The sequence below is a fragment of the Pseudorasbora parva genome, chromosome 11, assembly GCF_024679245.1.
Source record: "Pseudorasbora parva isolate DD20220531a chromosome 11, ASM2467924v1, whole genome shotgun sequence".
Classification (NCBI taxonomy): Eukaryota; Metazoa; Chordata; class Actinopteri; order Cypriniformes; family Gobionidae; genus Pseudorasbora; species Pseudorasbora parva.
The window spans coordinates 48,103,824-48,127,098 of NC_090182.1; the positions used below are offsets into that span (position 1 = coordinate 48,103,824).

Below are 23,275 nucleotides of genomic sequence, written 5' to 3' on the forward strand. Positions count from 1 at the left end.
GGTTTGCCCACTTACAAAATATGTAGAGATCTGTAATTTTTATCATAGGTACACTTCAACTGTAAGAGATGGAATCTAAAACAAAAATTCAGAAAATCACATTGTATGACTATTAATTAGTATTTTATTGCATGACATAAGTATTTGCTCACCTACCAACCAGTAAGAATTCCGGCTCTCACAGACCTGTTTCTTTAAGAAGCCCTCCTGTTCTCCACTCATTACCTGTATTAACTGCACCTGTTTGAACTCCTTACCTGTATAAAACACACCTGTCCACACACTCAATCAAACAGACTCCAACCTCTCCACAATGGCCAAGACCAGAGAGCTGTGTAAGTAAGGACATCAACTGGGCAACAACTGTTGGCACAATTATTAGAAAATGGAAGAAGTTCAAGATGACGATCCATCTCCCTCGGTCTGGGGCACCAGGCAAGATCTGCCCTCGTGGGGCATCAATGATCATGCTACACACTAGGCCATCATGGATTAAAGTCCTGCAGCGCATGCAAGGTCCCCCTGCTCAAGCCAGCGCATGTCCAAGCACGTCTGAAGTTTGCCAATGACCCTCTGGATGATCCAGAAGAGGATTGGGAGAAGGTCATGTGGTCTGATGAGACAGAAATTGAGCTTTTTGGTCTAAACTCCACTCGCAGTGTTTGAAGGAAGAAGAAGAAAGAGTTCAAGTGATTCCATAAGAAGCATCTCAAGCTCCTGGAGTGGCCTAGTTTGGAGGTCTGGAGCTATTGACGCTGCAGAAAGTTGGTGACCCTCAGCGTATGCTGATCCCGCTCTGGGATTTTACGTGGCCTAACACTTCGTGGCTGAGTTGCTGTTGTTCCCAATTGCTTTCATTAGAGCACTTTTTGAGCGTTTGGCTGAGGATAGGGTCATAGTCAACATGGCAAAGTGTGCCCTATTTGGGAAAAGTAGATGGCTCATCCATCATCCTCTAAAAACAGAGCCGGTTCTTTAACACACTGGGTCAAACGGACCTCTATTTCTGTCATGACAAACATTTCAGTGCGGTCTGTCTCTCTCTGTTTATCTTTTTTTGGTGTTGTTTGTCTTTTTACCAGTAATTCTGTAATTATTCTGCTCAATTCTACCTAATGTCATGACAGATGACAGACAGTAAATATAGTTTCACTTCCATGTATTTTATCTCTGGAGAAACTGGTTTTATTAGTTTTCTAAAATGGTTCTTGTTTAACAGGTTTACGTTCCAAGGAACACTTTCCCCTTTTCAGCCCTTTATAATAACCCATAATTGAAAGTTTCAAAATAACATTTGCTCAAGACACAAGTTCATCGGAGGAACAAGAAACAGCTCTATCATCATCATCCTCATTATTCCAGTAAGTAAATACTACTTTGTAAAGTACTGATATATGTTGTGTATCTATTCACATTGACTCTAGACTTATTAAACAGCATTGACACATTAGCCACGTTTCCATCTAAGGATTTCTTTGCGGAAAAAGATTTAGCGCATTAAAATGTTTACCGAAATGCAAATTATCAATTTTTTTCAGTTTAACTTTAGTGTATAAATTCTGTCGATACTGCAAAAGTTGCGAAAAACTAGTTTGGAAAAACCTTTTGTGGAGAAAAAGGGCTTTAATGCATTTAAATGTTGTGTCACGACAGAATTAACCTATACAGCGTCTGCACTCGTGTTTGCTCCCGTTAAAGCACCGTTTCTCTGTAATGCACATTAAATATATTATATTCATATTATTAAATTGTATATTCGATTATTTTATTATTATTATTTGTAAGAATAAGACGTGTTGTCTTATTTTTATAATTTTGTCTCTTTCTTACAATCTATTAAAAGTTAATCAGAAAAAGCTGCACCCATTTCTGAATATAAGTGGATCTAAGTACAAAAACATGACACTTTTTTAATAAAAATAATTGTATGTATACAATTTAATATTAAAGTTTTGTTACAAAATGGATGAGGAAAATATAGTGTCTTGAAAATCTCTTAGTAATAGGCCTATTTTGCAAGGTTTTTGTTTATTTTTAGGAATATTGACTTTGATGATTACAAAATGGATGGAAACTTGGCTATTGATTGCTACCCAAACTCAAAGCAATTCTTTGATCTTTTAAAGTTTTAAACTGATTAAAAATACTGACTACTAAATTAATGAGATCCATTTTGTTGGGAAAATGTTAATGCAGTTTATGAGTTAAGTTACCTTTCACCGCAAAAGTTGGCATAAATTTCTGAATAATCCACTGGCAGTGGCAGAACTAGACTTTTATCCACGGGGTGGCCACGGCTGCTTTAGGGGGTCATAGACCGTGAATATCATGTGTTATACTTATTTGTTTTCATTGTTTTGACCAATGTAACATTAAATATGTAACAATAAATAAGCACCCACAACAGTAGATAGCAGTGAAATTTCACAATTCTCAGCCTAATAATATAAATGTAAAGCATTATTGAATACAAGTGAACAGTTGAAGTTGCAGGACACAGTGATTCAGGAACAGAAATTAAATAATCAAACATAATAACATTGCATAATCTTCACTGTATAAATGAAATATAGATACATGCATGTTAACTAGATACTAAAGGTTTTTTGTTGTTGTTGTTGTTCTTTGATTAACATGATAGACTGAAGGATGTAGGCTATATGCTGTTGGGGTCACTTTAAGACCGAATGCAGAATACTGAGTCTAATACCGGCGGACACGCATGTTATTTGGAACTGTAGGCTAAGTGCCTGTGGACTGGAGTGTTAAAACATTTGGGGATGTTTTTCTTTCTATTCTAATGCATTTAAGAAACTTTGAGAGAAGGATGTGAATTATTATGTGCAATTCAAATTTCTTCCAGAAATAGGTCTAATAACTACTTCTTATCTGTTTAGTAGATTTTGAGCAAATAGTTTGATAATGTTTAGAATTATTTAGACACAGTGGACAGGCAGCCTTAAAATACAATAACGCAATCAGCCAATAACACAAATTACACCCCCCCCCATATACTGACATTGTCATATGTAGAAACTATAAATATGGAATTCGTTAGCTGATTTCTTTGCTATCTGTACAAATTGTCTCTTTATTGCTAAATGAATATTATTATTTCTATATTTGTTTTTAGTGGCTTGTCCATCTGCACACAACAAATGAGTTTGCGTTTGTCTGTATGTTCATACAGTGGTGCAAAACACACTTTAGCTTTAATGAATAAATAACTCTATATGCTGGGTAGTAGTGGTCTGGTGGTATTGTTCATTTGATACCTCATTGTTTGATTTATTAGTGCTAGTGCTGGCTTCTGCTGACAATCCAGCAGAAGTGGCTACAGGAAAACACTGCAATATATTAAGAGTCATCAGCAAGTCGATCAATCCACCACTAAATATCATGAAAATAAATCAATTAAACATATAATCAGTGTTAGGTAGTACTATTTATTACCAAAAGCGGTTCAATATCAAACAATAAGATTCCATGTACGATGTCGCGTTTTCATTGGTCAGTCGTTGAAGCCTATTTCTGATTGGTTGTTGCCATTTCGACGGTGTTTATACCAAGAGCAAAGAGAACGAAACCATAAAGAAGAATATTTCACTTCTTGCGAGCGCACGGAACACAGTCTGTGCACATACAGGCTTAGTTTAAGCGAAGAGGAGAGATTCGCGACTGCACTGGACATGTTTTAAGTGTAGGCATATGGCATTATTTCCCTGTCAAATGTTGAGAGCGCATGACTGTGGCGCGAAAGTACATTAATATAATGCACGCACGGAATATAATGCACAAAGGCAAATCTCTCTGCTCGAGTGCGGAATATAATGCACGAGTGCGAATCTCTCTCTGCTCGCGTGCGGAATATAATGCACGAACGCAAATCTCTCTTTGCTCGCGTGCGGAATATAATGCACGAACGCAAATCTCTCTTTGCTCGCGTGCGGAATATAATGCACGAGTGCGAATCTCTCTCTGCTCGAGTGTGGAATATAATGCACGAGTGCGAATCTCTCTCTGCTCGCGTGCGGAATATAATGCACGAACGCAAATCTCTCTTTGCTCGCGTGCGGAATATAATGCACGAACGCAAATCTCTCTCTGCTCGCGCAGGGAATATAATGCGCGAGTGCGAATCTCTCTCTGCTCGCGTGCGGAATATAATGCACGAGTGTGAATATCTCTCTGCTCGAGTGCGGAATATAATGCACGAGTGCGAATCTCTCTCTGCTCGCGTGCGGAATATAATGCGCGAGTGCGAATCTCTCTCTGCTCGCGTGCGGAATATAATGCACGAGTGCGAAACTCTCTGCTCGCGTGCGGAATATAATGCACGAGTGCGAATCTCTCTCTGCTCGCGTGCGGAATATAATGCACGAGTGCGAATCTCTCTCTGCTCGAGTGCGGAATATAATGCACGAGTGCGAATCTCTCTCTGCTCGCGTGCGGAATATAATGCACGAGTGCGAATCTCTCTCTGCTCGCGTGCGGAATATAATGCACGAGTGCGAATCTCTCTCTGCTCCCATGCGGAATATAATGCACGAGTGCGAATCTCTCTCTGCTCGAGTGTGGAATATAATGCACGAGTGCGAATCTCTCTCTGCTCGAGTGCGGAATATAATGCACGAGTGCGAATCTCTCTCTGCTCGCGTGCGGAATATAATGCACGAGTGCGAATCTCTCTCTGCTCCCATGCGGAATATAATGCACGAGTGCGAATCTCTCTCTGCTCGAGTGCGGAATATAATGCACGAGTGCGAATATCTCTCTGCTCGAGTGCGGAATATAATGCACGAGTGCGAATCTCTCTCTGCTCGCGTGCGGAATATAATGCGCGAGTGCGAATCTCTCTCTGCTCGCGTGCGGAATATAATGCGCGAGTGCGAATCTCTCTCTGCTCGCGTGCGGAATATAATGCGCGAGCGCGAATCTCTCTCTGCTCGAGTGCGGAATATAATGCGCGAGTGCGAATCTCTCTCTGCTCGCGTGCGGAATATAATGCGCGAGTGCGAATATCTCTCTGCTCGCGTGCGGAATATAATGCGCGAGTGCGAATCTCTCTCTGCTCGAGTGCGGAATATAATGCGCGAGTGCGAATATCTCTCTGCTCGCGTGCGGAATATAATGCGCGAGTGCGAATCTCTCTCTGCTCGCGTGCGGAATATAATGCGCGAGCGCGAATCTCTCTCTGCTCGAGTGCGGAATATAATGCGCGAGTGCGAATCTCTCTCTGCTCGCGTGCGGAATATAATGCACGAGTGCGAATCTCTCTCTGCTCGAGTGCGGAATATAATGCGTGAGTGCGAATCTCTCTCTGCTCGAGTGCGGAATATAATGCACGAGTGCGAATCTCTCTCTGCTCGAGTGTGGAATATAATGCACCAGTGCGAATCTCTCTCTGCTCGAGTGCGGAATATAATGCACGAGTGCGAATCTCTCTCTGCTCGCGTGCGGAATATAATGCACCAGTGCGAATCTCTCTCTGCTCGAGTGCGGAATATAATGCACGAGTGCGAATCTCTCTCTGCTCGAGTGCGGAATATAATGCGTGAGTGCGAATCTCTCTCTGCTCGAGTGCGGAATATAATGCACGAGTGCGAATCTCTCTCTGCTCGAGTGCGGAATATAATGCACGAGTGCGAATCTCTCTCTGCTCGAGTGCGGAATATAATGCACGAGTGCGAATCTCTCTCTGCTCGCGTGCGGAATATAATGCACGAGTGCGAATCTCTCTCTGCTCGCGTGCGGAATATAATGCACGAGTGCGAATCTCTCTCTGCTCGAGTGCGGAATATAATGCACGAGTGCGAATCTCTCTCTGCTCGAGTGCGGAATATAATGCACCAGTGCGAATCTCTCTCTGCTCGAGTGCGGAATATAATGCACGAGTGCGAATCTCTCTCTGCTCGCGTGCGGAATATAATGCACGAGTGCGAATCTCTCTCTGCTCGCGTGTGGAATATAATGCACGAGTGCGAACCTCTCTCTGCTCGAGTGCGGAATATAATGCACCAGTGCGAATCTCTCTCTGCTCGAGTGCGGAATATAATGCACGAGTGCGAATCTCTCTCTGCTCGCGTGCGGAATATAATGCACGAGTGCGAATCTCTCTCTGCTCGAGTGTGGAATATAATGCACGAGTGCGAATCTCTCTCTGCTCGCGTGCGGAATATAATGCACGAGTGCGAATCTCTCTCTGCTCGAGTGTGGAATATAATGCACGAGTGCGAATCTCTCTCTGCTCGAGTGTGGAATATAATGCACGAGTGCGAATCTCTCTCTGCTCGCGTGCGGAATATAATGCACGAGTGCGAATCTCTCTCTGCTCGAGTGTGGAATATAATGCACGAGTGCGAATATCTCTCTGCTCGAGTGCGGAATATAATGCACGAGTGCGAATCTCTCTCTGCTCGAGTGCGGAATATAATGCACGAGTGCGAATATCTCTCTGCTCGAGTGCGGAATATAATGCACGAGTGCGAATATCTCTCTGCTCGAGTGCGGAATATAATGCACGAGTGCGAATCTCTCTCTGCTCGCGTGCGGAATATAATGCACGAGTGCGAATCTCTCTCTGCTCGAGTGTGGAATATAATGCACCAGTGCGAATCTCTCTCTGCTCGAGTGCGGAATATAATGCACGAGTGCGAATCTCTCTCTGCTCGCGTGCGGAATATAATGCACGAGTGCGAATCTCTCTCTGCTCGCGTGTGGAATATAATGCACGAGTGCGAACCTCTCTCTGCTCGAGTGCGGAATATAATGCACGAGTGCGAATCTCTCTCTGCTCGCGTGCGGAATATAATGCACCAGTGCGAATCTCTCTCTGCTCGAGTGCGGAATATAATGCACGAGTGCGAATCTCTCTCTGCTCGAGTGCGGAATATAATGCACGAGTGCGAATCTCTCTCTGCTCGAGTGTGGAATATAATGCACGAGTGCGAATCTCTCTCTGCTCGCGTGCGGAATATAATGCACGAGTGCGAATCTCTCTCTGCTCGAGTGTGGAATATAATGCACGAGTGCGAATCTCTCTCTGCTCGAGTGCGGAATATAATGCGCGAGTGCGAATCTCTCTCTGCTCGCGTGCGGAATATAATGCACGAGTGCGAATCTCTCTCTGCTCGCGTGCGGAATATAATGCACGAGTGCGAATATCTCTCTGCTCGAGTGCGGAATATAATGCACGAGTGCGAATCTCTCTCTGCTCGAGTGCGGAATATAATGCACGAGTGCGAATCTCTCTCTGCTCGCGTGCGGAATATAATGCACGAGTGCGAATCTCTCTCTGCTCGAGTGTGGAATATAATGCACCAGTGCGAATCTCTCTCTGCTCGAGTGCGGAATATAATGCACGAGTGCGAATCTCTCTCTGCTCGCGTGCGGAATATAATGCACGAGTGCGAATCTCTCTCTGCTCGCGTGCGGAATATAATGCACGAGTGCGAATCTCTCTCTGCTCGCGTGTGGAATATAATGCACGAGTGCGAACCTCTCTCTGCTCGAGTGCGGAATATAATGCACCAGTGCGAATCTCTCTCTGCTCGAGTGCGGAATATAATGCACGAGTGCGAATCTCTCTCTGCTCGAGTGTGGAATATAATGCACGAGTGCGAATCTCTCTCTGCTCGAGTGTGGAATATAATGCGCGAGTGCGAATCTCTCTCTGCTCGCGTGCGGAATATAATGCACGAGTGCGAATCTCTCTCTGCTCGAGTGCGGAATATAATGCACGAGTGCGAATCTCTCTCTGCTCGCGTGCGGAATATAATGCACGAGTGCGAATCTCTCTCTGCTCGAGTGTGGAATATAATGCACGAGTGCGAATCTCTCTCTGCTCGCGTGCGGAATATAATGCACGAGTGCGAATCTCTCTCTGCTCGAGTGTGGAATATAATGCACGAGTGCGAATCTCTCTCTGCTCGAGTGTGGAATATAATGCGCGAGTGCGAATCTCTCTCTGCTCGCGTGCGGAATATAATGCACGAGTGCGAATCTCTCTCTGCTCGCGTGTGGAATATAATGCACGAGTGCGAACCTCTCTCTGCTCGAGTGCGGAATATAATGCACCAGTGCGAATCTCTCTCTGCTCGAGTGCGGAATATAATGCACGAGTGCGAATATCTCTCTGCTCGCGTGCGGAATATAATGCACGAGTGCGAATCTCTCTCTGCTCGAGTGCGGAATATAATGCGCGAGTGCGAATCTCTCTCTGCTCGAGTGCGGAATATAATGCGTGAGTGCGAATCTCTCTCTGCTCGAGTGTGGAATATAATCCACGAGTGCGAATCTCTCTCTGCTCGAGTGTGGAATATAATGCACGAGTGCGAATCTCTCTCTGCTCGCGTGCGGAATATAATGCACCAGTGCGAATCTCTCTCTGCTCGAGTGCGGAATATAATGCACGAGTGCGAATATCTCTCTGCTCGCGTGCGGAATATAATGCACGAGTGCGAATCTCTCTCTGCTCGCGTGTGGAATATAATGCGTGAGTGCGAATCTCTCTCTGCTCGCGCACGGAATATAATGCGTTAGGTGGGAATCTCTCTCTGCTCGAAATATTCTTCTTTATGGTTTCGTTCTCTTTGCTCTTGGTATAAACACCGTCGAAATGGCAACAACCAATCAGAAATAGGCTTCAACGACTGACCAATGAAAACGCGACATCGTACATGGAATCTTATTGTTTGATATTGAACCGCTTTTGGTAATAAATAGTACTACCTAACACTGATTATATGTTTAATTGATTTATTTTCATGATATTTAGTGGTGGATTGATCAACTTGCTGATGACTCTTTATATATTTCAGTGTTTCCTGTAGTCACTTGTCAGCAGAAGCTTGACAATCCATATAATCAATATACAGGTCCTTCTAAAAAAATGAGCATATTGTGTTAAAGTTCATTATTTTCCATAATGTAATGATAAAAATGAAACTTTCATATATTTTAGATTCATTGCACTCCAACTGAAATATTTCAGGTCTTTTATTGTTTTAATTCTGATGATTTTGGCATACAGCTCATGAAAACCCAAAATTCCTATCTCAAAAAATTAGCATATCATGAAAAGGTTCTCTAAACGAGCTATTAACCTAATCATCTGAATCAACTAATTAACTCTAAACACCTATATAACAATGTATAACAATGTAATCTGTAATATTTAGACTAATATTTGACAATTGAGGATGTCGGCTTTTTGTGTGCACTCAGAAAAGCATATAATACATAAGTTAACAAAGGACCCCTTTAACAGATGAGTTTGGAGGAGTTGTCTCTGATAGTCCTGATCCGGTCACAGCTTCATATCAGAATCCAACTAACATTTGAGCATTTACTGTAGGTCCACATGTTAAGAGTGAGACTACATCAGACCTATTTCTTTGTGTCCTGCAGTTGTGAATCTGTGAAGGAGGATGGCGAGTGTTAAATGGCTGCTCAGAGACATATTGAAAAACCTACGAAAAGAGGATATGAAGGCGTTTCAAAGGCACTTAGAGATTTCGAAAGTACCAAAGTGTAAAATGGAGGATGCAGATGTCATAGACACTGTGGATAATATGGTGCAGTTTTATGGAGAAGAAAGAGCTGTGAAGGTCACAGTGGTCATCCTGGGGAAGATTAACCAGAACGAGCTGGCTGGGCAGCTGAAGAACAATCACAAGCAAGGTAACAGGTTAAAGTTAAAATTAAAGAGTTAAATGTGCAGTTTAAAAACATAAAAGTAAAAATCAATATATACTTCATATTTGAACTATGAAAAAAACTTTGAACTATATAACGGATGTCCCATATGGGGAATGTTTGCAGAATAAGTGAATAACTGCCGGCTCACTCGTTCCTCTGCTCTGCTGATGTGTTTGTGTGGTTTAATGTCACAGTATTTTCATTCAGATCTCTTTCTCTCTCACACAGCTCAGACTAAGGCCATCCCTGCGGATCCTGTGCTTACTGGAGCCACTTCAAAACCAAAAGAGGGTAAATAATGACCACTGTCTGTACAGACACACCCCCAAGTGAATAGGTCATTGAATCACTGACTCATGATTGGCTCAAAGCCGCTAAAATATTATTTCATTGCCAATAGAGTAAACGATATTGACAAAACTGTGTTAAAAATATGCCACTTTACTCCTTCCCCGCCTGCGTTTTTCATAAAAGTTGCCAGCTATCTTCACTTTTGCACTTCCACTAGTTGACACTTGCATATATTCAGACAGGGCATGGAAAATGGATATGCTAGGAAAGGATCTTTGGCCTGAATCCAGACTTCTCCCCTCATCTCCGACTGGAGGATTAATAGAGCGTCATATGGAGTTCAGGAAAGCTGGAGAACTGATGAGGAACCAAGGTAAGTCGACTCTTTATGATTGGGTGGAGTGTCTGAACGTGCTCCTCCCAAACTTTGATAATAAAATATCATTATATTGTCTCTAGAACCCAGAAAACAAGACAAGACAATATTGCAAGTTCTTGTGTTGTTTAATACACTTACTGCACAGGTATTTAGGTTATTACCCCTAAGTGAAGAATGAAACATAACTATATATATACATTTTTCCGCCATTGTTGCCCTGGATTTGTTCATTGTTGAATATGGCGCCCATGCAGTAGCTCCTTATCCGATCCTTTAATTGAGTTATTTTACATAATTTACAACTCTGGACAATGTGGTTTATATTCTATATTAAACATTTATAAAACTGTGGATCAGACATAATACATTTCATTTAAAGCTTTGTTTATTACTGGCATTTGATCTAAGATGCATAACCGACCTGATATCTGGAAATAATTGTAAAGGTTTTTAAAAACATGTCCACATTTTAAATCCTTAAATTGCAAGAAATAGCACAGATGTAGAGAGGGAAAGCTGTAGAATGAGAGTAAAAGCGACAAACCGGTTCAGTCTCACTCCTCATGATCTGAAGGTGAGAAGAGATCGACTCATGGAACCTCTCCAAAAACTGGGCCACTTTTAACACCACTAACATGGGCCTACTGTCACAAACAAAATACTCAGGAAACCTAGACTCCACAAAACATGCAACATGCTAATTATAACTGAACCATGCATGTTTTATCAGGATGTGTGTATGCAACACAATAACCTTGAATATGGCTGAGCTGTACTCTGCCGCTCAAGCCGAAAGTATACTTTGTATTTTTACCCGAACACAAGTGTTGTCACATGTCCAGTCTTCGTCTCCTGGGTTTTCCTCATGTTCTTCCTGGTTTCTGTTTTGTCACATGTTCCTTTGTTCTAGTTTTCCCGCCACAGTCAGTCCCAGCATGTTGTCAGCTGTATCTCGTCATCTGTGTCACCTGTTCCCCCTCGTTGGTCTGTCATCAGTGTTGGTATTTAAGTTCCTAGTCTTCGCTCTGTCTTTGTCCAGTCTCAATGTTACCACCTCGATGTACTTCATGTTCTTTGAGGTTTTAGTGCATTGTTAGATGTTTTTGGAATTCCCGTTTGTAAATAAAGATCGTTGTTGTTTGGAAGTCTTGCACTCTCCTGCGTCTTGACATCTACACACCACCGTAACAAGTGTTGTAACAGACTCAGGTCTGTTACCATGTTCACACCACCTTAAATACTACTACTACCCACCACTAGAGGCGCTAGGGTGCTTTAGAAGGTGGCATATACCCAGGTGGGTAGTAGAGTTAGGAAGATTTATTGGACAGAGGAAGCATGGCTTACCTTAGTGATGGCCAAATGAGGCTTCCTGAACCACTGAGGCTTTCCAGCCCATTGCTTCACCAAAAGGTTCATTTACCTGAAGCCTCATGAAACAGTGTGCTCCCTAGTGACACCTGCTGTGCAAAGCAATGCATCGCACACAAATCTATTCATCCTGAGCAACCAAATTATCATAGTGTGGGCACACCCTTTTTCTATTGCCTGTGTATTAATAAAGTATTTTACTCTGCTTGTATTAACCTATGTACACACAACTCACACAAACACACAACTTTGTGTTCAACTATTCAGTAGTTCTTTGGGTTAGTGATGAGTGAATGCCCAGAATGATTGTAAATAAATTATTGTGAGTGCAGTGCTTATGGGACTGGAATTGTGGAACAGCAAACTGCAACAGGGATGGGAAAAGCTTTCCCTAATACAGTCTAGTCTTATAATAATATTAATAATAATAATAATAATAATAATAATAATAATAATAATAATAGCAATAATATATATATATATATATATATATATATATATATATATATATATATATATATATATATATATATATATATATAATAACACTAGGCCTACTACTAATATATATATATATATGGGTGATTCTTCAATTGGGGGAACTTTTATGTCCCCGGGTTATACATTCATGTTAAAAATATATATAATATATATTATAATTATAATTACGTAGTATACACACTACTAGATATACAACTAGATATAGGCTAATTTACTCTATTAATCTACTGAACTATGTATAATTTACTCTAATAATCTACTAAACTAAGTCAAATGTAATATAATATATAATACAAGCTATGATATATAATGATATCGCTACTACATACAACCAACACCTCAACACCAGTGCAAATGCCTACTGCAAACCCCACAAGAGCCGCGAGGTTTCGAACCACTTTTATCCGAAAGCGATACTCAGAATGAAGCAATGACGTATTCAACAGAAAACCATAGACTGTAAAAAAATAGCAGAAAACGAGGCCTCGTTTGTCATCGTCACGTGATTTTCACGGAAACGATACAAGCCTCGAATCGGGGCTTCATCTGGAACGCCCCTTTTTGCTCGACACGAGCTCTGGAGCCTCGCTTCAGATGTCCCATCACTAGCTTACCTACTGTGTTGCCACAAACTGCTTTGAGTCCTGATTGGGAAACTTAGGTGTTATGCTCAGTCAAAGTAAGGAGTATTTTCTTTTTCTTTATTTATTCTTCATGTTTTTCGGGGTGATTTTTGTTGTATAGATATGTAATCATTGCACATGCTTTGTTTTGGGTTATTTGAGATGGTTTGCTAATTGGTTTCACAACTAATGTTTAGTTTATGTTTTCTGTTGTAGAAGGACTCTTTGTTGCTTCTGTCATTCCTACCACTTTCGTAGATTGCTGGGATTACCCGTAATTATCTGTACAAGTTCTCTGCCCTGTCGATCTCTTCGATCTTTAGCACAAAGGACGGTAAGGGATACCGGCACATCTCCCATCATCTACGAGACAGTCTTTTGGGACGTGTGGACTTTTTACGTCAAGTTCATCCTGAACAATGTTGAGCCCATCTTAGGCGGGTTTGCTTCTCAACCAAAACTTGCAAAGACTGGTATTTACGTGATTACATTTACAGTTGTTCTTGCTGTTATGGTCATTGTGTATTTTGATTTCAGTAGGTGTTGAGGGTGTATTGTAAATGTAATTTGTGTGGTTTACTTATTTGGTTGTATGGATAATTAGATAAAGCGTCAAGAGCACATGTTTATTCTAATTGTTTTGATTTATACCTGGTTTAAACTGTGTTGATAAAAAATAAGTTGGTGGTTCCTTCTCTAAAAATCAGACTTATAGCAGTCTTAAACTTAAAGTAGTTAAGACAGTTATAGTGTATGCGCACAGTCGAACGCACAGCCTTGCAAAGTATACTTCTTTCGACTCGTATGTGTACACAGGTGGTCGACGCATGCGCAATTTTGAGCAATTGTTTGGCACAAATTGCAACCATGTCAGTACTGTACAAAGTAGGCTGAGAAAATTGTGTATTCGTCAATGACTTTGTTTGGATCAGATTCAGGATCAGTTCAGATTTTGAACGATGATGAAAACACAGATAGAGTAGATGGAGTCCATCAACCCCCCCCAAAGCTTCACAGTCCTTTAGCTCATGCTGGGTCAACACTTCATTCAGTAATACAGGCAGTTCTGATTTATATGCTGTTTAATGTTGATGATCGTATTGTTTTACATATGCATGTGATATCGCTTGTTTCTTCTTCTTCTTCATCTGTGTTTTGATCAGGAGATTCTGTACTCTTTCAGAAGATGTGTAATAGTGCCCCCACCATATAACAGCGAAAACACAGAAAGCTGGAAATTTCCGTCAATGGCAGGGAAGCGTTGTCTCATAAATTACTAATATTTTGGTCAATGGCGATGAAAGTCTCAGCATTTTGTTCACCTACTCCCCTTGTCTCATCATGTACCACAGAACCACTGCCATTTTATAAGTCAATTTTACGTTAAATTAGCGTTGTTCTCTGATAATTCAACTGTACACTTAAAAGTGAACAAAATAGCCTATTCACTCAACATATGTATAAAAAATAAATAGACTATTAGTGTAGTAATAGTAAATCTAACACTTTATTGTGCTTTCTAGAGGTACTCGTAAGATATTGTGTACATACATATCACTTAATTGAGCTACTCTTTTAATATTACTTGTTTACAATTAAACTGGGTTACAACTTGTGATTTATTTTAATTTTTAAATTTTTTGCATATTTTTATACAGTTATGCAATTAAACATTAGATCTAAGCTAATTCATATTCACTTTTGCACTTCCACTAGTTGACACTTGCATATATTCAGACAGGGCATGGAAAATGGATATGCTAGGAAAGGATCTTTGGCCTGAATCCAGACTTCTCCCCTCATCTCCGACTGGAGGATTAATAGAGCGTCATATGGAGTTCAGGAAAGCTGGAGAACTGATGAGGAACCAAGGTAAGTCGACTCTTTATGATTGGGTGGAGTGTCTGAACGTGCTCCTCCCAAACTTTGATAATAAAACATCATTATATTGTCTCTAGAACCCAGAAAACAAGACAAGACAATATTGCAAGTTCTTGTGTTGTTTAATACACTTACTGCACAGGTATTTAGGTTATTACCCCTAAGTGAAGAATGAAACATAACTATATATATACATTTTTCTGCCATTGTTGCCCTGGATTTGTTCATTGTTGAATATGGCGCCCATGCAGTAGCTCCTTATCCGATCCTTTAATTGAGTTATTTTACATAATTTACAACTCTGGACAATGTGGTTTATATTCTATATTAAACATTTATAAAACTGTGGATCAGACATAATACATTTCATTTAAAGCTTTGTTTATTACTGGCATTTGATCTAAGATGCATAACCGACCTGATATCTGGAAATAATTGTAAAGGTTTTTAAAAACATGTCCACCTTTTAAATCCTTAAATTGCAAGAAATAGCACAGATGTAGAGAGGGAAAGCTGTAGAATGAGAGTAAAAGCGACAAACCGGTTCAGTCTCACTCCTCATGATCTGAAGGTGAGAAGAGATCGACTCATGGAACCTCTCCAAAAACTGGGCCACTTTTAAAGGGATCCCCTGGTGTTGAGACCTGTATGGCTTAATATAACATAAATGATGTCTCTTACTGAATTATGTAGTAGAAAACCCATGAAAGATCTACGTTATTTAAAAAAATTGATTTTATATTTGGACCATGGGCGGCGCCATTTTGTTTGCGTTCTAGGTTGATGACGTAGAATGGTTGAACTCCTCAATCAGCTGGCGTTACCCGTAGCTATTTTTACCACAACGCAACTCGAAAATTGTTTCAGAGTTAAACAAAACCAATGAATTGCTTTGTAATTGTACTTAAAACACACTCAAACATACATGTGCGCACAAACTCACCTACACAAGTCACACACAGATCGGCGGGCGGGCACACACACCTGACAGACTGCGCTGTCTCAATCGAGATGTTGGGCTGCTCAGTCTCCACGACAGGGGCTGAATCTGAAATCGACCCTATACCCTGAAATAGGGCATTATTTGAAGAGACGGCCATTTGTAGTGTTGTCCGACACCATAGTGGACATGTTCAAGTGCAGTCATTCAGTCTCACGTTCACCGCAATAACGAGTGTACAGCCGATTTACACACAGCTGTCCGACTTCACGCACCCAAACATACGTGTGCACACAAACTCTCTCTCTCACACAGACTCACACACACCCCAACAGATCGGCGCGAACACACACACACACACACACACTCCAACAGATCGGCGCGAACACACACACACACACACACACACACCCCAATAGATCGGCGCGAACACACACACACACACACACACACACACACACACACACACACACACACACACACACACACACACACACACACACACACGCACTGCATACATAACCCTGTGCGCATACATAACCCTCAATCCCTGTGTTGATATCATAGATAGACTGTTGATATGCAGTAGATTTACTGTAATGCCTAATGTATCCAGCAGAGGGAAATATCTAGGTAAGACAATGGGATAAGGGAACGTGAGGAAGAGAGGCAGGATGTTTTGGTGATGATGCATGGGATTGGTTTGTGCATTAATGTTTGAGCACAAGCTCAGTGAATTAACCTCAATCTTTAAACTTTCACTTTTAAGACACAAATAACATTCCCTACTTTTGTTCACTAATACAACTTGAAGGAGTGAATGAAGACGATCGAGTCCGTGAAGTCGGACAGCTGTTGTGTGTAAATCGGCTGTACACTCGTTATTGCGGCGCGTGAGATGACTGCACTTGAACATGTCCACTGGTGTCGGACAACACTACAAATGGCCGTCCCTTCAAATAATGCCCTATTTCAGGGTATAGGGTCGATTTCAGATTCAGCCCCTGTCGTGGAGACTGAGCAGCCCAACATCTCGATTGAGACAGCGCAGTCTGTCAGGTGTGTGTGCCCGCCCGCCGATCTGTGTGTGAGTTGTGTAGGTGAGTTTGTGTGCACATGCATGTTTGAGTGTTTTAAGTACAATTACAAAGCAATTCATTGGTTTTGTTTAACTCTGAAACAATTTTCGAGTTGCATTGTGGTAAAAAAATAGCTACGGGTAACGGCAGCTGATTGAGGAGTTCAACCACTCTACGTCATCAACCTAGAACGCAAACAAAATGGCGCCGCCCATGGTCCAAATATAAAATCGATTTTTTTTAAATAATGTAGATCTTTCATGGGTTTTCTACTACATAATTCAGTAAGAGACATCATTTATGTTATATTAAGCCATACAGGTCTCAACACCAGGGGATCCCTTTAACACCACTAACATGGGCCTACTGTCACAAACAAAATACTCAGGAAACCTAGACTCCACAAAACATGCAACATGCTAATTATAACTGAACCATGCATGTTTTATCAGGATGTGTGTATGCAACACAATACCTCCCAGCTTCAGTCTTTTCTAGTTGAAAATAATCTTTTCGATCCTTTTCAATCTAGTTTTCGCCCTTTGCATAGTACTGAAACTGCTCTAGTTAAGGTACTGAATGATTTGCTTCTCTCTGGTGATTCTGGTTCTCTGTCTATGCTTTTGCTGCTTGACCTTAGCTCTGCCTTTGATAACATCTCCCATCAACTACTCATTCTGCGCCTTTGGGATGTGGGTATTTCTGGTGCTGCTCTTTCCTGGTTCTCCTCCTATCTCTCTGACAGACTGTTCTACGTTTCTCTTCAGAATTTCCGCTCACCCACTGTCCCCCTGAAGCAAGGTGTCCCTCAGGGATCCGTTCTTGGGCCACTATTATTTATAATCTATATCATACCTCTTGGTGAGATCCTACGCCGTCATGGTTTTAACTATCATTTTTACGCTACACTACCTGTACATCCACTTTATCATTCGCAACCGACAAAATCTCTGCTTGTGTACATGAAATAAAAGATTGGCTTCATTCAAATTTTCTAAAACTCAACATGGATAAAACTGAGATTATTTTCACTGGATCTTCATCACTCACTAATAAAATTCCCACCAACTTCACCTGTGAGACTGCTGGCACTCTGATCAAACCATCTACTACTGTTAAACATCTTGGTGTAATTTTTGATTCCTCTTTATCTTTCCACTCTCACATTAATTCCGTCACTAAATTAGCATTCTTTCATCTGTGTCGTATAGCTCAGCTCTGTCCCTTTATCAGTATCTCTGATGCTGAAACACTCATCCATGCGTTTGTCACATCACGTCTTGATTACTGCAATGCACTTTTCACTGGCCTACCAGCTAGCTCCATCTCCAAATTACAATATATTCAGAACTCTGCTGCCAGACTACTCACACACACCAAATGTTCTGCTGATATTTCCCCAATTCTGCATGATCTTCACTGGCTTCCTGTGTCTTACCGTATTAAATTCAAAATTCTTCTTCTCACTTTTAAGTCTCTGCACGGCCTTGCTCCCCCTTACCTCTGTAACTTGCTTCTCCCCTTCAACCCTACTCGCTCTCTACGATCTGCTGATTCCAACTCTCTCGTTGTCCCTCGGCATCGCCTTGCTTCAATGGGGGGCAGATCATTCAGTGTAATAGCACCCAAATTATGGAACTCTCTACCCCGATCACTCCGTTTTGTTGCCACTATCTCTTCAAATCCATGCTCAAAACACACCTCTTTTCTGAATGTTATAGGTCTTAGAATTTTTTTTTCTCCCACTCCGATTTCTCAATTACTGTACTTGCACTCTCAATTGCCTACTGTTGTTCTGTCTACTCTGTTTGTCAATTGCCTTTATTGTTGTTTGTTTATTGTAAAGTGTCCTTGAGCTCTGGAAAGGTGCTATATAAATAAAACATTATTATTAATATTAATATTATTATAATAACCTTGAATATGGCTCAGCTGTACTCTGCCGCTCAAGCCGAAAGTATACTTTGTATTTTTACCCGAACACAAGTGTATGCGCACAGTCGAACGCACAGCCTTGCAAAGTATCAATCAATCAATCAACTTTATTTATATAGCGCTTTTACAATCACGATTGTGTCAGAGCAGCTTCAGTGTTAAACAGGACAATACTGCAGCAGAATTAGATTTGGCTGTACAGTCGTTCTGGAGTAAACAGTGATGTTATCAGCTTATTTTAATTTATCATAAAGAGACAATGTTGGCAGATCTGTATTATAGTTTATAGAATTAAATAAAACCTAATACATAAATTTTATTTGTATAATTAGTAGAATAACTCTGATCATAATGTTAGTGTGCCCAACCAAGCCTGCAGTCTCCCTCTCATTTACTGAAGCTTTCGCGCCTCGATCGCCCCCCGGTGACCGGTCCCAGTATAGCCGCCCCTCTGTGTTTTCTAATGGACGCGAGGCAAACTAAATAATAAAATTACACTTCAAAAATGTTTTCCCCAAAGTTAGTTTATGTCACTGAAGGCAGTTATCATCACGATGATTTCATTTCAGGTGTTCGTTTTAAAAATAAGTTTACTTTGAGTTAGTTATCTGATGCTATAAAAACGGGGGGTGTGACGTCATGATTGACAGCTGAGACTGACGGCTTCTCTGAGTGAAGTTGTCACTGAGGCACTAACGGACTTTTTTCGACATTTTTGGGAGCAGATTAGAGCTTTAGCTTTAATTTCTACATTTCCATAACTGTTTATTTCACACCAACATAATTAATTGTTCTGCATCTGCGAGAGTGTGGGCGGGCTTTTGATATCGCGACTGTACTTCCTGCTCTACTTCCTGCGCTCTACTGCGCAACTCCGGTCCCGAAATCGCTACTGCGCAGACTCGGTCCCAAGATGTCCGCGCCGTGCAAGGCTGCATGAAAGCTTCAAATATGGCAAGCGGAAACGGATGATGTCGAGTCGTCCATATTTTTTTACGGTCTATGTGCCCAACTGAGCAAGCCAAGCCAAAGGCGACCAAAGGAACCGAAACTCCATCAGGGCATGATGGAGAAAAATAAACCTTAGAGAAACCAGACTCAGTTCTCCTCTGGCCTATTAACACACCGTGGAGGATTATTATTCTGGACACCGCACAGGTCAGAAATCATATTAGATCGAAATATTCAAAATTTCAGGGTATCACGCAAGAGACGGATTTATTTAGGATGGGGCGTCGATTACACAAGAGTCTGAATACATGAAAGATCGGAGTTATTGTGCCGGAGACGGGTATAAAGTATTTAAAGTATACTTCTTTCGACTCGTATGTGTACACAGGTGGTCGACGCATGCGCAATTTTGAGCAATTGTTTGGCACAAATTGCAACCATGTCAGTACTGTACAAAGTAGGCTGAGAAAATTGTGTATTCGTCAATGACTTTGTTTGGATCAGATTCAGGATCAGTTCAGATTTTGAACGATGATGAAAACACAGATAGAGTAGATGGAGTCCATCAACCCCCCCCAAAGCTTCACAGTCCTTTAGCTCATGCTGGGTCAACACTTCATTCAGTAATACAGGCAGTTCTGATTTATATGCTGTTTAATGCTGATGATCGTATTGTTTTACATATGCATGTGATATCGCTTGTTTCTTCTTCTTCTTCATCTGTGTTTTGATCAGGAGATTCTGTACTCTTTCAGAAGATGTGTAATAGTGCCCCCACCATATAACAGCGAAAACACAGAAAGCTGGAAATTTCCGTCAATGGCAGGGAAGCGTTGTCTCATAAATTACTAATATTTTGGTCAGTGGCGATGAAAGTCTCAGCATTTTGTTCACCTACTCCCCTTGTCTCATCATGTACCACAGAACCACTGCCATTTTATAAGTCAATTTTACGTTAAATTAGCGTTGTTCTCTGATAATTCAACTGTACACTTAAAAGTGAACAAAATAGCCTATTCACTCAACATATGTATAAAAAATAAATAGACTATTAGTGTAGTAATAGTAAATCTAACACTTTATTGTGCTTTCTAGAGGTACTCGTAAGATATTGTGTACATACATATCACTTAATTGAGCTACTCTTTTAATATTACTTGTTTACAATTAAACTGGGTTACAACTTGTGATTTATTTTAATTTTTTGCATATTTTTATACAGTTATGCAATTAAACATTAGATCTAAGCTAATTCATATTCACTTTTGCACTTCCACTAGTTGACACTTGCATATATTCAGACAGGGCATGGAAAATGGATATGCTAGGAAAGGATCTTTGGCCTGAATCCAGACTTCTCCCCTCATCTCCGGCTGGAGGATTAATAGAGCGTCATATGGAGTTCAGGAAAGCTGGAGAACTGATGAGGAACCAAGGTAAGTCGACTCTTTATGATTGGGTGGAGTGTCTGAACGTGCTCCTCCCAAACTTTGATAATAAACGTCTCGTTCTCTCAGTGTATACAGAACACATGAGCCACTCAGCAGAATATTAGATAATGCTAGGAAATCACTGGTATATACCAATATATAAAGCTCAGAGATACCAATTATCGAACCTAGAAGGTTTAGGACATGGTGGAGGGTTCCACACGAGCCTAATCTTTTGCCCAGCACAGCCAAGTCTTCATCCTGTCATCGGCCGGAGCCCCAAAAGACTCTGCTGGACCCCCATGTGAAGGCCAGTGAGCTCTCTCTTTAACTCCACCGGCTGTGGCACTACAGAGGGATTAGGGGCCCGCGGATAGCCCTAACCCAGGTCCTCAGGTTACTCTGGCTATTAGCCAAAGTAGGAATATCAGGGGCATAGGTAAGGGGACTCCACCTCCCCAAAGGTAGCTGAGTCTCTACCTACATGAACCATCCACAAACACTGCCTCAGCGTTCTGAATGCCCAGATACACAAGACAACGTTTCTATCCGCTTGCATATTTATATACCCGTGCTGCGGGGCGGAACGCAAGATGCAAATCTTGCTCACCAATGTGCTTCGGCTCATTCTGTACACACTCAAAGCGGATATGGCTCCCAGAAGGAATCCCAATACATCGCTGACTTAGCATTAAACGTGACTGGCTGAAAGGGAAACATATTTTATTTCAAGTTTTTTTTACAGACACCATGAGCAATGCAACATAAAGTAAGTTATTTTAATAAAGACAAATTTACAGTTGTGAAAAGTTGCAAGAGTTCCCCCTAAGTTTCAAGACAAGCTGTAGAATGGGAGTAAAACAGGCAAACCGATCATCCTCATCCCTCGTGAAGGTGAAAGAGATCGACCAAAAACTGGGCCACTTTTAATGCCACTATCATGGGCCTACTGTCACAAACAAAACACTCAGGAAACCTAGACTCAACCTTAGTTTCCGTCTACAGAACCCAAATCAAATATGGCGACACGTCACTAATATCAATCCTCAGTAATGGTAGTGTCATGACAAGTAGCTCAAAAACATCTCTGAGCTTCATCTGCTCTCAGACATGATCTTTTCACATCCTATAAGAAATATTTCTCTTGTCATGATAATCACACTCTTCATGTCTGTTGATTTCCGGTCACAGGCGACAACATCGCTCACAGGGCCAGAATCGACATCCAGAAATGTAAGTGTTGTGGCAGATAAAATGATATCATTTATTTTCTTGCAGGAAAAGTCCATGAGTTAGAGTCATCCAGAGAGTGGCTGAGAGAAGGCCATCCTTCCTCTTTTATATCTCCAGAAGGTTCTCTCTGAGCCAGTGATGGGGTTTTCCACCACACGGAGAACATTCTTACACTTGTTGATCATATTCTAGCTTTGGGTGGAGGCCTTCCTGTCACGCACCCTTTACTCTTATGTAATGGAGATCTGAAATATATTTTAAAAAGTCCATTACAAACCATGCAAACATATTAATAAAATAAGCATAACATATTCTAAAACTCTTTTTCTGCTTGTTTTCTCAGTGACTGAGTGTGTTCATGTTCTTCCTGGAGATAGTGATTTATTAAACATGAAGAGTTCAGAGGTCAGACAGATTCATAATTCCTGATTGTGCTGTTCTTTTATTAATCTCCAACAGATGCCCACAAGCAAGTTCTGGAAATGAAAGCAGAATATAAATGCATCGGCCTGTCTGAAGAGAAAATGGTGATTCACGCTTACAAAAAGCACTGATTTTCCTGATCATTCATCTTCATATAAAGGGTCAAGTTGAAGATGTTAACCGAAGCTCATCAGTCAATCATTAATGCTTTGAGCTTCATGATCAATCACTAACAGTGGGATGGTATAGAGTCTTACTTTCTCTTCATTATATTAATACTACATCTGAGCTTCTGTCATAAATGTGTAATAAATCCTCATATAGGCAGAAATATCTGTGTGATGACATGTATCTGTTCTTTTCTCAAGCTCTGTTTGTGTTGATGGAGATCAGCTTCATTTAGTTATATTAAGTGTCACATAAATGACTTATAATTTACATATGCAAAACGGGGATTTGTTAAACATATTTACAAGTGAAGCTGTTGCAATATTATTGTATTTGTACTGTTTTGACAATTATTCATTTTCTGCTCTTGT

General features: G+C 41.0%; 1 protein-coding gene across 1 annotated transcript; it reads left to right on the forward strand.

The window, feature by feature from the left end:
- The first annotated feature begins 323 nt into the window (after positions 1–323).
- On the forward strand, positions 324–23,275 carry LOC137092481 (uncharacterized). Its single transcript, XM_067456729.1, has 9 exons — positions 324–335; positions 1,220–1,361; positions 9,409–9,681; positions 9,928–9,990; positions 10,229–10,363; positions 14,602–14,736; positions 20,952–21,086; positions 22,272–22,313; positions 22,773–23,275. Exons 3-9 carry the CDS (start codon positions 9,429–9,431, stop codon positions 22,865–22,867), a joined length of 858 nt encoding a protein of 285 aa, XP_067312830.1. The 5' UTR covers positions 324–335; positions 1,220–1,361; positions 9,409–9,428; the 3' UTR covers positions 22,868–23,275.